We start from the raw sequence: 21,822 nt of genomic DNA, 5'->3' as shown, positions 1-21,822 counted from the left end.
ACTATCAAACTCAAACCCCAACTTCACAAATAAACAAAAATATGTTATATTATCACGTAAGAGGTCTCCTCCTTGTGGAAGAAGAATAGTCGTTAAGAGGCTTCACTCGGCACTGTTTTACCACTGCAACCTCTATATATATGGCTAACGTTGTGAGCTCGACTCAAGAACTCAAGTTCATGGAAAGGTAATATATATATGGATCTTTGCTAACCTCTTTTTGCTGATACATTGATCCTGTGTTAAACGATAGATTATCTGCCTGGCGCTCTCAAATGCTTCTGTATATATACACCGATTCAACTCATGCTAGCTGCGAGCCTTCCTCGCCGCTGATGCCGAGCACCTTGACAAGGGCTTCTCCAACAACCTGATAGAAATTGATTTAGATGATAAATAATATTAGCTTTTTTACAAACATCCAACACCAGGTATGTGATATAAATAACATTTAGCACAACAGGAAACGTGACGATTCACATGGTTTGCAGGAATGGGAATCCTATAATGCCGTCATCTCAAAGTTTGGAAGCAAAATCGCGTGTCAACGGAAGAAAAAAATAAAAATTACAAAAGCAACAGATGGAGAAAGGACGATTGCAGCATAATTACCTTGTCTGGTGTAGAGGCACCTGATGTCACACCAATTGTAATGGGACCTTCTGGAAGCCAGTTCTCTTTCTCAACCAACTCCCCATGCTATCCAGGGATAAATAAATAAGAAGTCAAATGAAATGAGAAATAAATTTGGTTAAAGAAAGGGAATTACGAGCAGTTGCACTTACATTCAACTTATAAGCTATTCTGTTTCCTGGGCCTATCCTCTGTTCACTGTCAATCCAGTATGAAGGAATTCCACGGAGCTCAGCAATTTCTTGAAGGTGGGAGGTGTTACTTGAGTTCCAACCACCAACGACCAACATAAGGTCCAACTTTTCCTCCACCAGATTATACATTGCATCCTGTCGCACCTGCACATTGAACAAAAGATCGAAGCTTGTGTAAATATCAGATAAAAAAACATGAACCAAAACAATTATCATAAAAGAAACTTTGCTTTTAGTTAATTTGTAACATTCTTTCCTTGTCTCTAACCTCTTCTCCTTCAGAAAAGGGAAAGTCAAGGTTCGAAGTGTTTAAATGCTGGCCAATCTTGAAATTATGATATGGTTATAGATGGAGAAGGGGATAGGAAAAGCACCCTTTGAATTTCAATTCCATAAATAGTAAAAAGAAGTAAGCCAGATAAGACCATCAAATGCTAAGATTTTCGCAGAACTCTAATGAAAAGCTGAACAAGTAGAATCATCAGAATAGAAGAAAGAATCACCTGAGTAGCATCACAAATGGTGTTGAAGCTTATGAAGTGATCATTTATATTTTCCACTCCATACTTGCGCATCATGGTCCTCTCGACCAATTTCCCTGTCAAGTATAGGAAAATCAATCAATTGAGTATCAATGGTGGCAATTTCCGAGGAAAAGATAGAATGGCTTAGCATAACTAAAACTTACCAATCTCTTCTGTTTCTCCCTTGAGCATTGTAGTTTGATTTGCAATGCCAACTTTAACCAGGTAGCTGTCAGGATCAAACCCCTTGGAAACTGCATTCTTAAATTTCTGCAAGCAAGCCAACGAATATCTTAGAATTTTGTGTAGTATCCGATAAAATAAATTAAATTTAAAACAAAAGCTTTACCTCCAGAAATTCCTCTCTGGTTGAGCTAGATCCATTAATTCCACCCCCAAGAACTTAATCACACGCATACATTGCCTGAATCACGTACAAACTTCTCAGAATTTTTGCATTTTTAAAAAAAGAAAAAAAAAGAAAAAAGGATAATGCGCAGCACTTCCTATATTCTTGAGAGTCGTGATTAACATGCTGAAAGAACATTCTAGGATTTTCTAATATACTAAAAGAAGAAAGGAAACTAGCCACCGCTATTATTTGGAGCATACCTCTTTCATATTCTTCACAAGCAGTTGCTACAGTTTCCTCATGAGCATATTTCCCATGAATAATTGAAGTATAGTCTCCCTTCTTCTGCTTCTCAACAGCATTCCAAACCTTCACAAAATTTCAAGTCATAATACATATGTCATCAAAATACACACATATAATCGACATAGAAAACCAAAGAATTACAAGCAATAAACTAATCTTACAGATAAAAACCCCATCTCAAACATACCTTAGACACCCAAGGGCAAGTTGTATCAACAATTTGTATATTTTGGTTGCTCAAAGTAAACATCTCATCCACCGCCGCTCCAAAAGCAGGCAAAATCACGACATCACCACCATTTACAACTTCAAACCGTTTCTTCCCTTCCTCAACAGGAAGGTTTTCAACTTCCATCTCCTCTAACCGCTGCCACAACAATAAAACACAGCACCATCACTAACCATTCACAATTTATTCCTAAAACATGGAATCACAAGAAACATTTTTTTTTTATCAAAAATAGCTTCACTGCCTCAATTCAGCTCTATACTGCTCGGATTAACCAAATTAAAAGGAAAAAAAGAAGAATTGAAGACTTATAACACCTTATTAACAGTCGGATTGTGAATAATCTCATTAGTAATCCAAATCTTCTCATCTGGAAACTGTTTTCTGGCTTCGTAAGCAATCTGAACAGCTCGCTCTACTCCCCAGCAAAATCCATAAGCTTCTGCTAATTTGACTGTAACATTTCCCCATGTATACTGATTTCCATTCTCCTTCAACATCTCTATTATATCACCTACAAATTCAAAATTCCAAAAACAATCACTCGCAATTCAGGTCTTGCACGTCCTTTAATTAATTGTTCAGATTTTATTTTTCTTAAGATAACTTACTGGTGTACTCGCGATTCATGAGTTTAAGAGTCTCTTCTTTGTGACCAAAGCCTCTGCGATTATAATTCTTGCCTCTTGTCAGGTTATGTCTGAACACTTTGGCGTCAAATCCAGACTCCGAAGAGTCTGAAGAAGTTGAGCCATCACCGCCGGTGCAGCGGACAAACACGGTGGTTATACGGCGGCGGGGAGGTACGCGATTGTCGGAGGAAAAGTAGGAGCGGAGAGGTACGCGGCAGAGTTGGAGTGAGATAGCCATGGTGGAGATTGGTGAGAGTGAGAGTGGCGTACGTTAGCGAAGAGTGTGGAGTGTGCACCGGTGGTGCGCTTTTATAATAGAGAGGATTTATGGTAAAGCCTACACGATCTCGCGATCCATCATCATCCATGCTGTTTTCGGGTTCTTCTATTTCTTGAGTTTTATGTTTTTTAAATTTTGGAGGGAGGGTTTGGATTGTCGTTTTGTGGGCAGGTATCGGCATTTTATGGTTAAGTCTGTAAGTCAAAACACGTGGTTGACAACAGAAAAAAAAGTTACACAGCATGTTTTTTACCCTTTGAATAAAGTTTAATTTAAAGATTTTAATAAAAAATAAATTTAATCTCTAAATCATAAAAATAAAAAAATTAATATTATAAATAATTTTAAAAAAATCTATCTAGCCTTTTTATTTTTTCAATATCTTTGAAAAAATAAAATAAAAAATAATAAGAATAATATAGAAAATAAAATGAATTGAATTTTATTTTTCTAAACATGTAAATTAAATTTATTTATAAATTGAATTCAAATCAAACACAATTTAATTATAATAAATAATTAGTTCTAAACAACTTTTAATTTGTACAAATTCCCTTCAAATTTATGTATTAAATTCGGTTTTTGAATTTTGTTTTTGTCATATATTCGTTTCATTGTCAAATTCAGTTTTCTTGAAAAAGCTTTTCTTAGAAATGAGTATTTTTTTTGTTTTGATTTAGTTTTAAACCAAAAAAAAATCAAATCAAATGAAGTTTTTTATTATTATTATTATTATTATTATTTATTATTATTATTATTATTATTATTATTATATATATAATTAATTTTTATTATCGGTTTGATTTATTCGATCAATTAATTTTTTTTCTCTCACCCCCAGCTTTTCCACTCCATTTCTTTCGTAGCTGGGTGACCTGAATATGCATCTAACGGAACCTTACATTTTTCATAACTGTGAATATTTAAGTGAGAATTACCTTGACTCTCGGTATATAATTTTATTTTTTTTACTCGGATATATTTATATTTTTTAAAAAGATGAAACTAGTCCCATTTAAGATTTATAATTACCCCTCTCAATAAATATATTTTCTGAGGATCTACTCTCTGTATATAATTTTGATAAATCTGAATTGAGATTTATGATATTAAACATGAAATAAGAAAAATTAGCTCTGTGTGATGTATGAAAGATGAAACGTGGAGAACAGGAAATTGATTGACTTTTCGTTAAGCAGAAGGGTTAGAAAGAAATTATGCCATACATATTTTATTTGATATGAAAGAAATATGTGTATGTAAAATGTAGAAAAAGACCTCATATTTTTTTATTCATTTATTTCTGATTCAAAGAGAGGTTGGTGACGCAAAATCTCTTTGAAGTTTTAGCCAAATCCTCCAACTGGATGACTTTCCCGACAGGGAGCTGTGTTTAAAAGAGATCTACGTTTTTTATGGAATGTCTGCAAGATAAAATATTATATCTGTGTCTTTCAAAAGAGAAAAAAAAATAAAAAGTTTTTTTAATCTAACACAAACCCCGAATCTCCTGCAAGGAGAACACGTATTGAGTGCCATCTCTCGTGAGATCACAACAATAAGAAATACTTCAAACTGGATTATAGTCTTTTCTACAATTTTAGACTACGGGTATATATATATATATATATATATATATATATATATATATATATATATATATAGGCATTGTTAATATTTTTTTAATAAAAAGAAAAAAAATCATGTGGGGTTGACATGATATAAATGGTTAATTTAATAGGTTCAAAGATAATTTAGATGATCTGTAAAAAAATAGTTTTACTAAAATAAATAAATTTAAGATAATTTTTTTTAAAAAAAATACTGAAACAATAACATATTTGATTGATCAAGGTTTAACTTATCGAATATGTGACTTGAGTTATGAAATTGGGATAACTTCATATAAAAAAAATTAAAACAAAATATAAAACTCAATTCTTATTCAACCAATGTTGAATGATGAAATTGAAAAAAAATCAATTAAAAAACAGACACAAAAAATAACTCGAGTTAACTCGAATTAACTTGCCAAACCTATGACATGGGACATGAGACTAGAATAATCACATAGGAAGCAAACTGATAAGATGACCCAAGTTAACCTACCAAACTCGTGCCCGCAATCATGAGACTGAAATGACCTTATAAAAAGCTAATTAAAACAAAGTATGAAGCACAATTTCAAATCAATCCAATATTAAAAGTTGAAATTGAAAAAAAATCAATTTAAAAAAAGACTAAGAAATTATTCGAGTCAACTCATCAAACCTATGACTCGGGTCATTAGACCGAGATAAGTTTATAGAAAACAGATTAAAACAAATTAAAAATCTTAATTCTCGATTAATAAAATGTTGAATGATAAAATTAAAAAAAAATCAATTAAAAAAAAAAGAACTGAGTCAACCGAGTTAACCTTACAAATTTTCGACCTTAGTCATGAGGTTTTGATAACCTCATAAAAAGTAATTCCAAACAAATCATAAAGGTCAATTCACACAAATTAAATGTTAAAAGATGAAATTAATATTGAAAAAAAAAATAACTCATAAAACTTATAACTCGAATCATGAGACTAAAATAATTAAAGTAAGTAGAAACAAATCAAGTTCAATCCCAACAAATTAAATATTAGATGATTAAATTAAAATAATAAATTTTTAAAAAAGCAATATTAAAATGAACAATAGTAATTAACACCATTTGTTAATAATTAATAATAATAGTTAAACCTTTTGAAAATTATCATCCACGAATATATTCAATAATATTAGGAGGCATTTACGCACTATTTAGTAACACAAAACAATTTTGCTTTTTCTTTTTTAGTTTTCTTCTCCTTCTCTTGTTTTTCTACTCCAAAAGAAAAATAAAAAGTTCATTTCTTAAAATTTATAAAACATTTTTCTGACCCATAAAACTGGAAAATGTGTTCATATTATATTGTTTTCCATTTACAAAAATAATGAAATAAAAATTGTGTTCAATTCTATTATAAACAAAATTAATTAAGATACAATAAATTCATGATAATTATTATATTCAATCCACATTTCACAATTGATCAACAATTACTTTCCTAACCAAACATATTTAGAAGTGTTTGACATTGCAATTAAAAAAGGTTTTTCAAAAAATTTTAAATTTTTTTAATTGTTTTTGTTTTAAATTAATATATTTTTTATGTTTTTGAATATTTTGATATGCTGATTTTAAAAATAATTTTTTAAAAATAAAAAAAATATTATTTTAATATATTTTTAAAATAAAAAATATTTTGAAAAATAACCATTATTATTTACTATTGTGAAGACAAATCTACTTTAATACTTTCCTGCATCACACTATTATAAAGTCTTGCAAAATACATTTATTTACAGGCGATAAAATAACAGGAAAAAAAGAAGTACCAAATAGTCAATGGCCATAATCAAACCATGGAACATTCCACTGGGACCCATCATATCCACATGGAGTGGAGATTGCCACAACTGCCAAACTGAAAACGAGAAACAAAAGATAATTAAAACCACTTGTGTGTCCGTCTCTTAAATTTTCAGTTCAAGAACTGAGGCAGGATTGCAACAGCACTAATACTATTCCCTGAAGATGGAGGGTGGTTGCCTGCAGTCATCAGCTATAACCACCATACCGACTTCTTTAACCAAGTGTGGGTTCATTGAGAAATCTTATATACACGGTCAGCTCCTCAAGTTTCCTCATTTCAATAAGTTCCCGCTTTCAAGAAAGCTCAAAATTCTTGATTTCAAAGCTCAAGCTTCAGGTACATACATAACAAGAACATGCCTAGCTTCATTCGTTATCTTTCTTTTTTTCTTGAAATGGGTTCTTTGTGATTTTCTCATTGCTCTTAGTTATGATCTTGATCGTCAATGTCATAAATGGAGAGATGGGTTTCAGTTCCTTTGAATGGCATTGAGGATTTTTTTTTTTTTTTTTACTGATATTCATGTTTTTTTTTTTTCAAGTTGCTGCGAAATTTAGGTCTGGGGCAGTTGAGGCAGATTCAAAGGAAGTGGAAACAAAAGATGAGAATGTTGCATTTGTTGCTGGTGCTACTGGTAGAGTTGGCTCAAGAGCAGTGAGGTAATTTTCTGGTGCTCAATTTTTTTTTGCAGTTTGGTGATTGGTTTACAGGTATTCCTTGACATTTGAATTTGCTTCAGGGAGCTTCTCAAGCTTGGATTTCGGGTTAGAGCTGGCGTCAGGAGTGCCCAGAAAGCAGAAGCTCTTGTGCAGGTATAGATTTCAGAGTTCAAAGGAGTCGATTTACTGCATTTGTTTTTCCTTCAAAGCATGTTTACTAAATGAGGAATCCATTTTCAGAGTGTTATGGAAATGAAGCTTGATGTTGAAGGATCCCAGCGTAAGCATTTCTAATTTACTTGAACACTGAAAGAAACTAAGAAGGTGGTGAAAAAAAATTAAATCATTTTCATTTAGAGAAGAAGGCCTCCAACATCTGCATTATAACAGATATACTCTGGTCTTTAGCCCAGCTGTGGAAAGGCTTGATATTGTGGAATGTGATTTGGAGAAACCAAATCAGATTGGACCGGCATTAGGCGATGCATCTGTGCTTCTTTGCTGCATTGGTGCCGGTGAGAAGGAGGTGTTTGATGTTACAGGGCCTTATCGGGTTGACTATCTGGCTACTAAAAACCTCGTTGATGCAGGTAAAAAAGACATCTGTTTGACAGCTTAAAGCGTTTTGTTTTAGAAAAATGAGTGTTGTTCTTGTTTGCAGCAACTGCTGCAAAGGTTAACCATTTTATTATGGTTTCATCATTGGGAACGAACAAAGTCGGATTTCCTGCTGCTATTCTAAAGTAAGTTTAGTGATTTGGGGAGGAGAATTAGCAAGTGAGTAGGTGAAAAATGCTGATTTTCCTTCATTTTTTTCTGCTAAGTTTGTTTTGGGGAGTCCTAATTTGGAAGAGGAAAGCAGAAGAAGCACTCATAGCAAGTGGCGTTCCTTACACTGTAAGAACCTGCAAATGCATTAAATGGACACACAGGTTATATGAGTATACTAGTTTATATTAGGTTGAACTTAATTATTTATAGATTCTCTTCAGATAGTAAGACCTGGTGGAATGGAGAGGCCTACTGATGCTTTCAAGGAAACTCATAACATCACCCTTTCAGAGGAAGATACCCTGTTTGGTGGCCTGGTGTCGAATCTTCAGGTGCGGTTCATTAAAATTTTACATTAGAGATTCTTTAACTTTCTTTGTGGACGTATTTCCCACCTGACTGCAAGGAAAATAACCTAAACTTCAGGCTTTAGAACAGATTTTGAGGGAGGTTGTAAAGACATTACCTACCTTTTCTGCTTCAGGCCAGGACCCATTTCTGTCCATCAAATTTTTTTTATCAAGCAGCTTATATCTCTAGACTGCTAGCAAAATTTATGTTTCATTTTACTCCTCCCTCGTGGCATGGTGGGTGTGATCTCATGTAAAACCTACCAGTTACTGGCCAAAATTATGGTGCATGCTAGAAAGTAAGGAATTACAAAAGGCAGTCCCAATATTGCAGGTTGCAGAACTTATGGCATTTATGGCCAATAACCGTGGGCTTTCATATTGTAAAGTGGTTGAAGTAATTGCAGAGACAACTGCACCATTGACTCCTATGGATGAGCTCCTCGCAAAAATACCATCTCAACGTGTTGAACCAAAGGTATAATTTGAATGTAGCAAGCATAGTGCAACCCTATTTACCGAAGCTCTAGTATTTTTCTTTTCTTTTCTTTCTCTGCATCTTATAAAAAAGCAAGGAAAAAAAACAGCGAGTAGGTGATGATATTGTGTTCTCAGGAACCAGAAGCAGCAGATGTGCCCAAGCCTGTGCCTCCTAAGATTGTTGAACCTAAGGCTCCGAGCTCTCCTTCTCAAAAGGAACCTGCCCAGGCAAAAGCTATGGTGACAAGGCCACTCTCTCCTTATACCGCGTAAGTCCAATCTAACATGTTCCCACCTTGTTTGAGCAGCTACATCAAGAACTGTTATTTGTTGTAGCTGCAATGAGTTCCATGTTAGGTTCTTGTAAAAGTCAACCGCAAGGCCAGTCATGTAAAGCTCTTTCCTGATCTTTGAAGGTCACATGCAGGCCTTCTATTGAGAGGGATAAAGCCAAAAGTTGAGGGCCTTGAATCTGACCATTATCATAGAGTCTGTAATTTGATTAAAAAAAAAAATTTGCTCCTTATGGAATACAACATTTGACAAAATGAACTTGCATTCAGTCCAAAAAGTTTATGTTTTTGCTGCTGCTAAGTTATGCGATTGTGTTACTGTTATCGACAGTTACGATGATCTGAAACCACCTACTTCTCCCACTCCAACTCAACCCAGTAGTGGCAAGAAAGAAAGTGCTAGTCCATTAGAAGCAGTATCAAAGCCTGCTACTCAAGATACTCCACCAATGCCAGCACCTGGCGTAGCTGAAACAAAACCAGGTCCAGTAGAAACGAAGACAACCAGGCCTCTTTCTCCTTATGCTGCGTACGTAAGCCTTCTTTTAGTACTTACTGTTCCTGCTCCTGCTCCTGCTCCTGCTACTTCATGTAATGATTGGCCATTGCATCTGGCACACAAAACATGTTTTTGATATATAATGAGAATTGAGCACCCAAGTTTTATTCTCTCACGTAGTCTTCAACTGTGCAAGTTTCTCATTCTGCTAAAAAAATAATGCTAGGTATCAAATTCATGATTTCATCTTCCCATGTCATTTATGTCCTCCTAATTGCTTTTTCAGATATGCTGATCTCAAACCCCCCACATCACCGTCTCCGACTGCACCAGTGGGATCAGTCATACCAACATCCTCCACAAATGCGGTGCCCGAGACAGGTAACCGTGCGCCTCCAACGGCAGCAGCAATCGACAAGCAACATCATACAGAGCCGAATCAAAAACCACAATCACCCTATACCATGTAAGCTTGATTTCTGATTTCCACTTATTTTCCATCAAACTTCATGTGGTAATGGTTATCTAGAGAGGTTAGTCATTTCGTAAAGCCACTTTTTTTTTTTCTCTTATGCCATTGAGTTTCTCTGTTTCTTTCATCTCAAGGTATGAAGACCTAAAGCCTCCAGCATCTCCAACGCCATCACTGAAGCTATAGAATGTTATATTGCAGAGCTAAGTATCACCAATGACATTTCATTGGAGAATTCCTGCAGCATTTTTACTTGCAACCTATGAAGAGGCTAGCAACAGAAATTACGGAATCCTTTTCTATGATTTCATAATAAATGCTACTTGTAATGTTTTTCTTATTAACTGTATCATGATTATTCTCCTGACCAATTTAACGTAAACTCAGCAAAATCAATCCGACAGTTTGACATCTTTCTTGTGTAATTTCATGGACAGAACTTACAAGTACAATTCATTCATGAAAGGCCTCAAAAAGATTTTGCTTGTGGTTAACTGGTTGTGTTATCTGGCTCTAATGTTTGCTTCTATTAAATGGCCAATTACAGCAGCAAATTCTACAAGGTTATGCTCCAAAATATGGTTTAATTTTTTTTTTAATTAATTTTTTTAATGTTTTAGAATCGTTTTGTTAATTGATATTAAAAATAATTTTTAAAAAATAATAAAAAAATATTATTTAATACTTTTCTTAGTAAAAATCACTAAAAAAAAAATCCTACTACACTTTCAAATATCCTTTAAATATTAAACTGAAAATAAATTTATTCGAGTAGTTAATTCGCTCAGCTAGTTATTCATTGTTTATTATTAGCTAAGTTATAATATATTTTTATTTTTTTTTTAATAAATCATAAATAATATAATAGTATCTAAGTATTTATTAGTATGTACCGTATTAAATATAAAAAAAATAATTTATAATAGTTTTTAGCAAAATAATTTATGAAACATAAGAGGTTGAACGAGGCAACCATTCTCTAGATAAACTAGACGTTTGATTGGTTCGCTGTAAAACGGTCGTTTTTAAAGAAGATCGGTTCTAAAAACAAGATGGACTCGTTATATCGAGGCCCAAGCATTTAGGGTTCAGGGTTTCTGTACTGTGGAAGAAGAGGAAGAATGCAAGAAGAAAGCGAGCCTAAGCTGAGAAACCCTGAAATGGAAGGGTCGCGAAAGCCGACCACCGAGCCTCCCTCTACTGCTCTGGCTTACCAGGATCCTCACTACTGGAACGAGAGATTCTCTAAGGAGGAACATTACGAATGGTTCAAAGATTACTCTCATTTTCGCCATCTTATTCAAGCCCACATCCCTCCAACCTCCTCTGTAGTCACTCTCTCTTTCTCTCTTGCTTGTTGCTGTTAGGTTCTTTTATTTATTTTTTACTTTCATGAATTTTTGTTTTACTGTGCTTGTTTTTGCGATAAGAAAGTTTGAATGGTTCATTGAAGGTGTTGGAGCTTGGTTGTGGGAATTCACAGTTGTGTGAAGAAATGTACAGAGATGGAATTACTGAGGTTACTTGCATTGATTTGTCCGCTGTTGCAGTCGAGAAGATGCAGAAACGGTTGGAAGCTAAGGGGTATAAAGGTTTGCTTCTCCTTTGTAGTTGTTTATGCCATCATAACGTTGAATAGTAGTTCTTTTAATTATGCAATTTGCTGCTAGGATACAATGAATGGTAGCCTGCAATTTATGGTGGAAAGTTGAATTCAGTTCATGAAATAATCTTTTGATGCAACACAATTAAAGAAACTTGTGGAGATGTAGGAATCAAAGATTTGTTGGTCTCTACTTCCTACCAACTGATGATGAATTGCTGGATTTTAAATCATCTGATTAGCTTGTTTGGGTTGTTCAAGTAAAACCAAACTTGTTTCAATGTATCTATGATAAACTTTGTGAAACATGTTAGTAGATAAGAAGGGGGGAATTCTGTGTGTGGTAACAAGAAGTTGTTTTTCAAAAATGCAGTGGTGTTCTAAGCTTTTCTTTCTTTGTCCCCTCAATCATCAGAAATAAAAGTGCTGGAAGCTGACATGCTAGACCTGCCCTTTAATGACGAATGTTTTGATGTGGTTATTGAGAAAGGAACCATGGTAAAGAGACAATATGTTGGAACTTCAGCTTGACATTTTATTGATCAGATTATTATTCCTTCTGGTCCTTGTCTGGGATTTTAATGACATTGTGTGTGTTTATTTACTCTATTTCTCCATACTTTGAAGGATGTATTATTCGTCAACAGTGGTGACCCATGGAATCCAAGGCCTGAAACAGTAGCCCAAGTGAAGGCAATGCTTGAAGGAGTTCACAGGGTTCTGAAACCAGATGGCATTTTTATCTCGATCTCTTTTGGCCAGGTTGGACTAACAAACACAGAATTGCCTTTTTCTTTTTGGGTGTTGGGGACTCACTGGTGGGTGTTGTATGCACCATTATTCTTACTTGAAATCCATCTTATGCAGCCACATTTTAGGCGTCCTTTATTTGATGCTCCGGACTTCACTTGGTCTGTAGAGTGGAGCACTTTTGGTGATGGATTTCACTACTTTTTCTATGTCTTGAGGAAGGCAAGTCCTGGGATTTTCGCTCTTAATTGTGTCCTGTAGACAATCTATGTTCTTATCGTGTAAGGCATGCAGGTGTTTTTCTACAACGAGTTCACTTAATATGTATGATTTATGAGGCAGGGTGCTATTCTAGATATGCCAAGAATTTAACTGTTTAATGATTCAACGCTTCCACAATTTGCCGCTTCTCTCCCTTTGTGACATGTTTCTGATTTGTGTTATATTTCTTCTTGTTTTATATTTGATAAATCAACATTTTCAGGGGAAGAGATCATCAAGTGACGAAGGGTCTAGTGGAAAGAATGAAAAACCATCCATTTGTCTATTTCAAGAAGAATTAGAGGGAGAAGATTTTATTTTTCGAACCAACATAGATGAAAATTCTTAGCAATGGTTGTAACTTCCACATGCTGATTATTTGCTTGTGTATCCACTTGACATTAAATTATAGTTTTATGCAACATATATGGAACTTGAGGTCAGTATTCTTGAATCTTGGTGGATGCTTTGTCAGTTGTCACAAATGCCGCCTCCATTGACCATTTACCTCATGCTGCCAAGACGACGTGTTTTGCTTCTTATAGAAAGTGATAATCTCAAATTTGAAAGAGACTAAAAAACCTTGGAAGATCCAAGAACCAATTGTTTCGGGTAACATGTTTGGCCCAATTGTCTATGGCCGCATTCTTAAGGAAAAGTTAAATGTTATAAGCTTAACCTAGAAGAAGAAAAGCTCAATTTTAATGGGCTTAGCTTGAGTGAACAGCCTAATGTCATAGGCTTAGCTTCAGGGAAGAGCCTAGCCCTTTTGAGCTTAGTTTGGGAGAAGAGCTTAGTTTAATAGGTACAAGTGTACAACATGAAGGAAGTCTACCGTTATGGTCTCGGCTTGGGGGAAGAGACAAATTCTAATGGACTCAGTTGGCTCAACTAAGAAGAAGAGCCTAGCTTCTATTCGCTCAGTGTGGAGGAAGAGCCTAACTATCATGAACTCAGTCCTGCGGAAGAGCTTGACGCCTATGAGCTTAGCCTTGGCGTAGCGCCTATTACCTATTTGCTTGAGTGCAGCGTTTGAGCTCATTTTTGGGCACCTCTCGAGCTCAACCATGCAACCTAATCCTGGCCCTCCAAGACTAATGTTCTAGGACCTCACGTGCCTTACTTGAGATATTTTTACTGATCCAATTTGTTTTGGATCATACTCTTTTTATATCCCTAGATATATAAAAAATCTCTCAGTAGCCTACTATATTTTTATCTCATTAATAATGCAATGGATATTTATTCATCATTAATGTTATCATAATAAACTGACTTTTGAACCCTTCATTGCACAAAAAGAGACAAGATTGATTGTTTATAAATATAACATGAATCGTCCAGGTTCAGGGTTTACAATCTCTATTATCAATGAAAACTCCTTCTTAATTCTAGAGTATTTATCATATCAAAACTAAGAATAAACACTCTTGTTTTTAAAAATAAATAGTTATTCTCTTATTTATTGTAACCATTTGTGTAAAACCCCACATAAATGTAGGACAAAAAGTAGTAACATCCTGATGAGTAACGAAAACATAAGAAGGGAAATAACAGATAGATGATGATAATAATAGATGTGATATGTAATTGAGGAGATGGCCTGCGTAAATAAATTTAAAAGTATTGTTAAAGTTAAAATGAAAATTTTGAATTTTAGTTTAAAATTCAAAACATTGACAAAATCAGTAACAAGTTTCAATGGAAAGAAAAATTAGAAAATTTAATATAAATATTGAAATGAAAAATGATATGATTCAACTGATGTCACCAATTGGACCTATTATAAAGTTTAAATTGAACAGGGTCAAAGAAAAATGTAATGAGCAAAGTCTAGAGTTAAAAAGGGATAAATTGTCACACTAGGCCTTAGGCTCCTTTTCAGTCAATATCTTGAGCTTTATAGGGATTTTCATTTCATTTCTAGTTGAGTTGGAAATTATATATCTTTACCCTTCCAACGATATATGGTAGGATTTCTAATTTATTTGGACGAGAGAGAATGATGTGCTTGAAGTTGGGTCCAAGAACAGGTTTGAGCTATAATTTCAATACTAGCTAGTTTTATGCTATCAAACATAATTATCGACCAGATCATTGGATCAAGTTAAAATTTCACGTGTAGTCTCCTAACATATGGGTTTTCCTTAGGTTAAAACTTAAGGAAATCAAAGTCCGGGTTATTTGTTTTTTTGACCCAAAAATCCATTTCAACTCGATTTTGACCTAAAATACCATAGGAACCTATCAAACCAATCCATAGCCTCCCAAAAAAAACAAACAAAAATAACCGATCCAAAACCCGAAACAAAAATCTTCCTAAACTGAGATATGTTTTTTAGGTGTTTTCAAGGTAAAAGAATATCTAATCATACCCCCCTTATCATATAGAATCAATTGACATAAAAATCGATCGTTTTGGTGGTCTAAATCTTTCCCAACACAAACTTTTTTTCTCTAAGCCAAAATCCAGCAACCTCTCTCTCTCCCCTCCATCAAAAAAGAAATAAAAATGAGAAAAATAAAATTTGATACCAAAATGTATTCTTTAAAATTTATGGGGACCAATTAACAAAAAACTTAAAAAAATGAGAGATAAAAATGAATTTTTTAAATCATTTACAAACCTGCCATCTATTTTACCTTATTTTTTCACTACAGTCATCTATCTTTCAATCAAACCCTCACTCAAAAAAATATATGCAATTGAGATATAATGTAAGTTAAAAAAAGGATGAATTGAGCAAAAAAAAAAAAAGTTTGAAAACCAAAATAATTTTTTTAAAAATATACTATTGTAATTCATGGTATTAAATGAGATGGTGAACAATGATGTGAACAGTAAAAAAATCACGCTTTTATAGTTATATTGAGGCCATGTTTGTTTCTAGGAATTCACTTTCTTGGAAACCATTTTCCTCACTTTCCAATGTTTGGCAAATACATGGAAAGTTAGTCAAAGAAATTTAAATTCTGGTCAAAGAAAAATATTAACTTTAATATTAGGAAAGTGTTTTTCCGCTTTTTATTCTTGGAAAAACACTTTCCTTTCCTTTTTTCATTTACGGAAACAAATCACTCCTTCTCAGCGACAACTAATCTCTTCAAAAAATTAGCGTGGCTGTTAAATCTCCCTTTCTTATATCTTATTATTGGAACAAAGAATCATCTTCATCTTCAGGTAATTATTTTTCTCAAATATTTCTATTATTATCTGTCTTTTTTTCCCCCTGTTCTATATTAATTGTGATTGTGAAATCTTGTGAGCTTGTTAATTCTTGGGAAAAAATCAGAATAATTCCCTGCTCTGTTTTGTATAGGATCTCAAATCTTGCTTGTTTAATGTGTGTGTTTGATAATCTTATATCAATCTTTAACTTTTCCCATCGCCACATTTCTACTCCACAACACTTCTTCATTCTTTCTGGGTATTGGTTTCTGGGTATTGGTCTTAGAAGAGAGAGCATGGCTTTATATTCATGCTCTCGATCTCCCATCAAGAAGGGGTCAAATCAAAGCTAAAATTGGTGAAAGACATTTATAATAGGATGGGTAGGGGGAAATGATAAAGATGGTGGGCAAAAACTGAATGGCGGGGATGGGTTTTTTGGCTGCTGCTCCAAGTAAATAGGGTCTATCTCAAGAGAGGAAAATGAGGATGAGGGGGCGGCGAGGATGGGTTTTTTCTTAATTCAGTTTAAAACTTTAGATGAGTCAGCAGAGAGGCAGGCAAGATGTGGAATGTTGATTACAAAATCTCGTGTTTAGCCAAGGATAAAACTTAAGATGAGTCAAGGATAAAACTCCTGTTTAGCCAACCTTTTCCAGCAACTTGTCTGTTTTTAATTGCTTCATTTACTCAATTCTCCAACACGTTCTTATACAGAGTGTGCGTTGAAAAAACAGAAAAGAAAATAAAAAGTCTTTCCAGTAAGGCAGTGAGTAAGAAAGCCTTTAATAATCTCCTTTGAGTCAAATCCTAGTAGCAATCTTGTCCGTGAGAAAGCCAGTCTTGAAGTTCCCAGTGAGAGTGAGGCAAAACAGTATATCAGTCTCCGGATAGTAGGCGTTTTAGTTGCAGTTAAAGTCAAAATTTCTTTTGATGTCATGCCAGGTGGTTTTATTTGTCTAAATCCAACGCCTGCCTTCGTTTCATACTAGCAGCCTACTGTGTTCATCGATCATCTCCTCAAAATATGTTTTGCATGGTCTGCAATGCCTCCTTCTTTTCTCCTTTTTCTTGTGCTTACGTGCCACCCTCATCCTGTTGCCAGAGGCCACGGTGGCCTCATTTTTCTTGCTGGTGTGTCATCGTCATCTTGCTCCGTGCCAAGATGTCCATGTAATTCTCATTTCTGCTCTTTGTACAATATAATTTGTGTGAGGATACGAAGCTTTTTTGGTCCACGAAAGTCTGAGATTTTTTTTCCTAGATTGGCCTTTTGGTGATTTTTAATGCTAGAACTAGAGAAGAAATTACTTTTTCTGTTTTTTTCCTTATTTTTTTCTTGAGAATTAGAGCTAGAGATAAAACCTGGATTTTCTGAGAGGAGTTGGTTTCTATTATTTATAATTTTTGTTAAAAGAGTTGTAGAGAGGCATTTGTTGGTGTGGCCTCGCGGCTGAGTGATCTCCTGCTGTCTCTCTCTTAGTACCAATTTTGTACTGTCATGCTTTTACCTGTGAAGGCTTGGAATCATTTTCTAACAGCAGGAATGGCCATCAACGAATAGAAAAGCATGGATTTCATTCGCCTTTGACCCGTTAATTATCACCTGATCATATACATCACCAAATATTTAGTGTTTCTTTTGCATGAACAGCAACTGATCTTTGCCTTTTCAACAACTCTCATGCAATATCTTTCGTGTACTGTTAGCCAGTTTTTTCATGAAGAAATAGCTGCCAATTCTCCTTCCTTCTGTCTCTCAAAGTTTGCAACGAATATTTTGACTAATTTGTTGTTGGCAGAACTTGCTTGGGAAGTTGTCACCGTGCAATCACTCCTTACTTTGCCATTTTTTGCATTTATTCTGTCATTTATGTAATGCATGTATGTCGATCCCCCTGTTTTTTTCTCTGACCTGTCAGCTTTGGGTTCCATTTTTTGCTTCTAATTGTTTCTGCTTTTATTTTCAATGACATCTAAACTATGTAATTGAACTAAACATGACATCTAGAATTACAAGTATTTCTAGCTATCCAAATATATTGATTGTGTTAGTTTGATCATAATTTCTTATATTAATTGTGTAAGTATTTGATATGCTTTTTGAATGTTTATTTCTCCATACTTTTTAGGTTTCATTATCAGAAAACTTCACTTTCTTATCATGGATAGTAAGATTAATCATGCAACATATATGAGAGCAGCTGTAACTGTTATAGCTGCAGGAGTAGCTATTATTGAACGTGAAAGAAGTAGAATTTATATACCAAGAGAACCACGTATAAATGCAATTGCTCAACGAGAATTCTATATTGATAGCATTTTGAATCGAGGTGATAGACATTGCGTCGAACAAATTCGTATGAAACCAATTGTGTTTTATAATTTGTGTGATGTTCTCACAAGTCGTAACCTATTACGATCAACTCAAAATGTGTCTATTAGGGAGCAAGTAATTGTGTTCTTACAAATTATAGGTCGAAACCAAAGATTTGTTTTTATTAGTGGTATATACTATAGGTCTGTTGAAACTATCCATCGTTACTTTAGAATTGTATTAAAAGCAGTTTCTTAAGTTATACAAACACCTTATCAAGACCCAGGGGATACAGTTTCCGCGGAGATAATGAATAATCGCAGATTCTATCCTTATTTTAAGGTATGATAACAATATCAATATTTTTTTATATAGGCATTAATTTAATACATCTAGAAGAAAATGGTTATAGAATTATTTTTTTTCATGTTTATATATAGGATTGTGTGGGAGCAATTGATGGTACCCAAACTGTTCCTGCAAATGTTCCTGTTGACATTCAAGGAAGTTTTCGGGTCGAAAAGAGGGAAACAACACAAAATGTTTTAGCAACTATAACTTTTGATTTGAAGTTTATATATATGTTTTAGCTGGATGGGAAGGAAAATGCACATGATTCTCGGGTTTTTAGGTGATGCACTCAAGACCTAGTGGACTAAAAATTCCAGAAGGTATAAATTAAATAATTTACAAATATGCAATGAACATGTAAATTGTCTAATTAGATAAAGATAATAATAGGTTTTATTTTTATTTATAGAGAAATATTATCTTTGGTGATGCTGTTATGTATTTGAAAAGGAATCATTACTCATTTTCGTGGAGTTCGATACACTTGAATGAATTTACAGAACATTCACCGGAAAATGAAAAGGAGTTATTTAATCTTCGACACTCTTCATTACAAACCGTTATTGAGCGAGGGTTTGGTATTTTGAAGAGTCGGTTTAGATCAATTGATGAAAAACCTTTTTGGTCTTATGAAACACAAATGAATGTTGTGCTTGCATGCTGTATTATTCATAATCACATAATGGGAGTTGATCCCTATGACTTTCTTATGGAAGAAATATGTTCGAAAAGTGAACCAATTAGAAGAACAATCAGCTTAAGCCAACGAGAGGAGAGAGAAGAGAATAGGGAGTGGATAACAAAAAAAGAAATGATTGCATCAACCATGTGGAATGATTATAACACTCAAAGAAACTAGTAATTGAGTGTTAATTATATGTGTTTGTTTTTATTATGTCTTTCTTGAGTTTTGTATTGTCTTTGTTAAATAATTTGTATTATTTGTTGACTTCATTATAATTTATTATGTATTTCATGTGTTCTTCTTTAAATAGTAGTTGTATATTTTTTTTTGTATAAAATTAGTTTCAATCTAAATATTATATAATTTTATTTTGTATAAATTTGTGAAATTTTTTTTTGTAGAAATGAATACTGCGGAAGAATGAAAAATGCAAAGGTTAAGCACTTCACATGGTTTAAGCCTATGTCTCACATGCTACATGATATATTAGTCGAGGAAGCACTAAAGGAAAACAAGCCTTTTCCCACTCCACCTTCAAAGCAAAGTAATCTTTTGCAAAAGGTAGCTACAAAAAATTAGTCAAAAGTTCAACGTTGCCATGCGAGCAGAAGCATGTGGAGAATCATCTCAAAACTGTGAAAAAAGAATGGGGAATAATAACCCAACTTAAAAAATAAAAGTGGTTTTGGGTTGGGATGATTGTTTGAAGATGATTACGATTTCGAAAGATGTATATGATGAAGAAGTAACGGTATGATAAAATAGTGTATTCTATGTAATTTTTACATTTACTTTTGTTTCCAAAACTTTATACAAGGAACTGAAAATTATATAATTCTAATTTTTATGAACATGCACAATTTGAATCATGACAAGTATCTCAACAAAAAACTTGATATGTATGAAGCAATGACAATTGTTGTTGGGAAAAAGACATGGCCAACCGGAAATTATGCCAAATCATATGCTGGATATCAACCTGGAAGAGAAACATTGAGTGCAATCTATATCGATTTGAAAATGAAGGAGAATATGAAGAATCTTCAAAAGGTAAAGAGACATCTTCATCTAATACCCAAAAGAGGCAACATAAGAAGAGATATCGAACGGATGAAGATGATAGTGTTGAAAAAGTTGTCTAAAAAGTTATTGGAGATGTAGCGCCTTGCAATTCAAAAGCCTAAAGCAAAAATCAAACTTGAGTGTTAATGAGCCACTATATATAGAAAAGTGATGAAAGTTTGAAACCTTTGAGGAGATCGCTCCTTTGGTTGATGCATTTTTGATTATTCTTGGTCCAAAAATGAAATGTTGGCAAAAGTATTTTTGGCAAAAAAATGCTAATTTGAGGAAAATTTGGGTTCATAAATTTTGTGAAACCAACACTTGCTAATTTACAGGCCTAAATGCTAGATGATTTCCTATGATAAAAAAATTTATATATTTCATGTTTTTTATTGGCAAGTATGTTTTACTTGTTTTAATTCGGTCTAGTATGTTTATGTTTTGTGAATTTGAACTAATATGTATTAGAATTTTGAAGCAAAAACTTAATATTTTATGCTGCTTTTAATATAAGTCCAAAAAAGAGAGATTTTATGTAAGATATTTATTTATTTTTATTTATAAATGCTTATTTGATATATATTTAAGGGGATATTAAAATATCTAACTCTTACTTTTTAATCATAACTAATTTGGCTTTCTTCATATGAAAAAAAATAAATTATATTTAAGCTTTTAAAAATTGAAAAAAATGTATTAATAGGTTCTACGTAAAAAATATTTTACAAGCTTATTTCTCTATAAATATGAATATAACATATATAGTTATATTTTATAAAATACGAGTATTATGAATATAGGATATAAATAAAAAAATTATTATCATTATACTTTTTAGATTTTATTTTTTTTATTGTAAGTGATTAAATATTTTATATATATTAGATAAATTGAAAAAAAAAAATTAATTTATTAATAAATTATTTTCAGCCAGTTCATTTTCCGTAACATAACCAAACACTGGAAAATGTTTTTCTAGTTCATTTTCCATAACACTACCAAAACATCGGAAATACTTTTCCGGAATTCACTTTTCAAGAATGCACTTTTCTCAGAATTTACTTTAAAAAAAAATAACAACTTTTCCTGCAAACAAACAAAGCCTTAATATTATTAAAAGAAAAAAAAAAAAAGCCAGCCGGTCACATAACAGAGGTCTCGGCTTGATGACAACACAGAATTGTTTCGGCCTCTCAATATACCAAGGTACTTACTTGTTTTTTGGACTGGATCGGATCTTAACGAGTATGATTGGGTCTGGACCAGATCCAGTTGGGTTTATATTACTCGTTGGATCGAATGAGTTGGCTATTCACAAATGCAAAGTGCCTTTAAAAAATAGAAAATTAAGATTAAGTTCAAGGATAATAAATAAAATTAAATTAAAACGCTAGAGGAAGGGGTTGAACCTTCGACCTTGTGGTTAACAGCCACAACGCTCTTAAACCAAACTGAGCTACTCCAGCACTGTTGCTGGTGCCTGGAGCAAAATTAAT

The 21,822-nt window shown here is 33.5% G+C and overlaps 2 protein-coding genes, 1 non-coding gene and 1 pseudogene across 3 annotated transcripts; 2 read left to right on the top strand and 2 right to left on the bottom strand.

Moving 5' to 3' along the window:
* Positions 1 to 30: 30 nt before the first annotated feature.
* Positions 31 to 3,248, bottom strand: LOC118039793 (4-hydroxy-3-methylbut-2-enyl diphosphate reductase, chloroplastic-like; annotated as a pseudogene).
* Positions 3,249 to 6,680: 3,432 nt separating this feature from the next.
* LOC118039806 (protein TIC 62, chloroplastic) lies at positions 6,681 to 10,550 on the top strand. The gene is made up of 13 exons (XM_035046597.2): positions 6,681 to 6,937; positions 7,143 to 7,260; positions 7,341 to 7,413; positions 7,501 to 7,540; positions 7,674 to 7,850; positions 7,922 to 8,003; positions 8,085 to 8,157; positions 8,253 to 8,363; positions 8,716 to 8,859; positions 8,997 to 9,130; positions 9,486 to 9,683; positions 9,940 to 10,119; positions 10,260 to 10,550. Exons 1-13 carry the CDS (start codon positions 6,763 to 6,765, stop codon positions 10,309 to 10,311), a joined length of 1,557 nt encoding a protein of 518 aa, XP_034902488.1. The 5' UTR covers positions 6,681 to 6,762; the 3' UTR covers positions 10,312 to 10,550.
* Positions 10,551 to 11,165: 615 nt separating this feature from the next.
* On the top strand, positions 11,166 to 13,193 carry LOC118039807 (uncharacterized). The gene is made up of 6 exons (XM_035046598.2): positions 11,166 to 11,453; positions 11,579 to 11,717; positions 12,144 to 12,226; positions 12,356 to 12,490; positions 12,596 to 12,700; positions 12,963 to 13,193. The coding sequence occupies exons 1-6, from the start codon at positions 11,247 to 11,249 to the stop codon at positions 13,086 to 13,088; spliced, it is 795 nt and encodes a 264-aa protein (XP_034902489.1). The 5' UTR covers positions 11,166 to 11,246; the 3' UTR covers positions 13,089 to 13,193.
* Positions 13,194 to 21,714: 8,521 nt separating this feature from the next.
* On the bottom strand, positions 21,715 to 21,792 carry TRNAN-GUU (transfer RNA asparagine (anticodon GUU)). Its single transcript has one exon. It is a non-coding gene; the product is annotated as a tRNA-Asn (tRNA).
* Between the last annotated feature and the right edge of the window lie 30 nt (positions 21,793 to 21,822).

Source organism: Populus alba, chromosome 4, assembly GCF_005239225.2.
Source record: "Populus alba chromosome 4, ASM523922v2, whole genome shotgun sequence".
Classification (NCBI taxonomy): domain Eukaryota; kingdom Viridiplantae; phylum Streptophyta; class Magnoliopsida; order Malpighiales; family Salicaceae; genus Populus; species Populus alba.
Note: the sequence above shows the minus strand (reverse complement) of the source record. Positions and strands in the feature narration are given on the sequence as shown.

Coding starts and splice junctions, on each gene's coding strand:
- LOC118039806 (XM_035046597.2), top strand. CDS start 6,763: ATGGAGGGTGGTTGCCTGCAGTCATCAGCTATAACCACCATACCGACT. Junction 7,541..7,673: donor TGATGTTGAAGGATCCCAGC/GTAAGCATTTCT, acceptor TCTTTAGCCCAG/CTGTGGAAAGGCTTGATATT. Junction 10,120..10,259: donor CCACAATCACCCTATACCAT/GTAAGCTTGATT, acceptor TTTCATCTCAAG/GTATGAAGACCTAAAGCCTC.
- LOC118039807 (XM_035046598.2), top strand. CDS start 11,247: ATGCAAGAAGAAAGCGAGCCTAAGCTGAGAAACCCTGAAATGGAAGGG. Junction 11,454..11,578: donor ACATCCCTCCAACCTCCTCT/GTAGTCACTCTC, acceptor GGTTCATTGAAG/GTGTTGGAGCTTGGTTGTGG. Junction 11,718..12,143: donor GGAAGCTAAGGGGTATAAAG/GTTTGCTTCTCC, acceptor CTCAATCATCAG/AAATAAAAGTGCTGGAAGCT.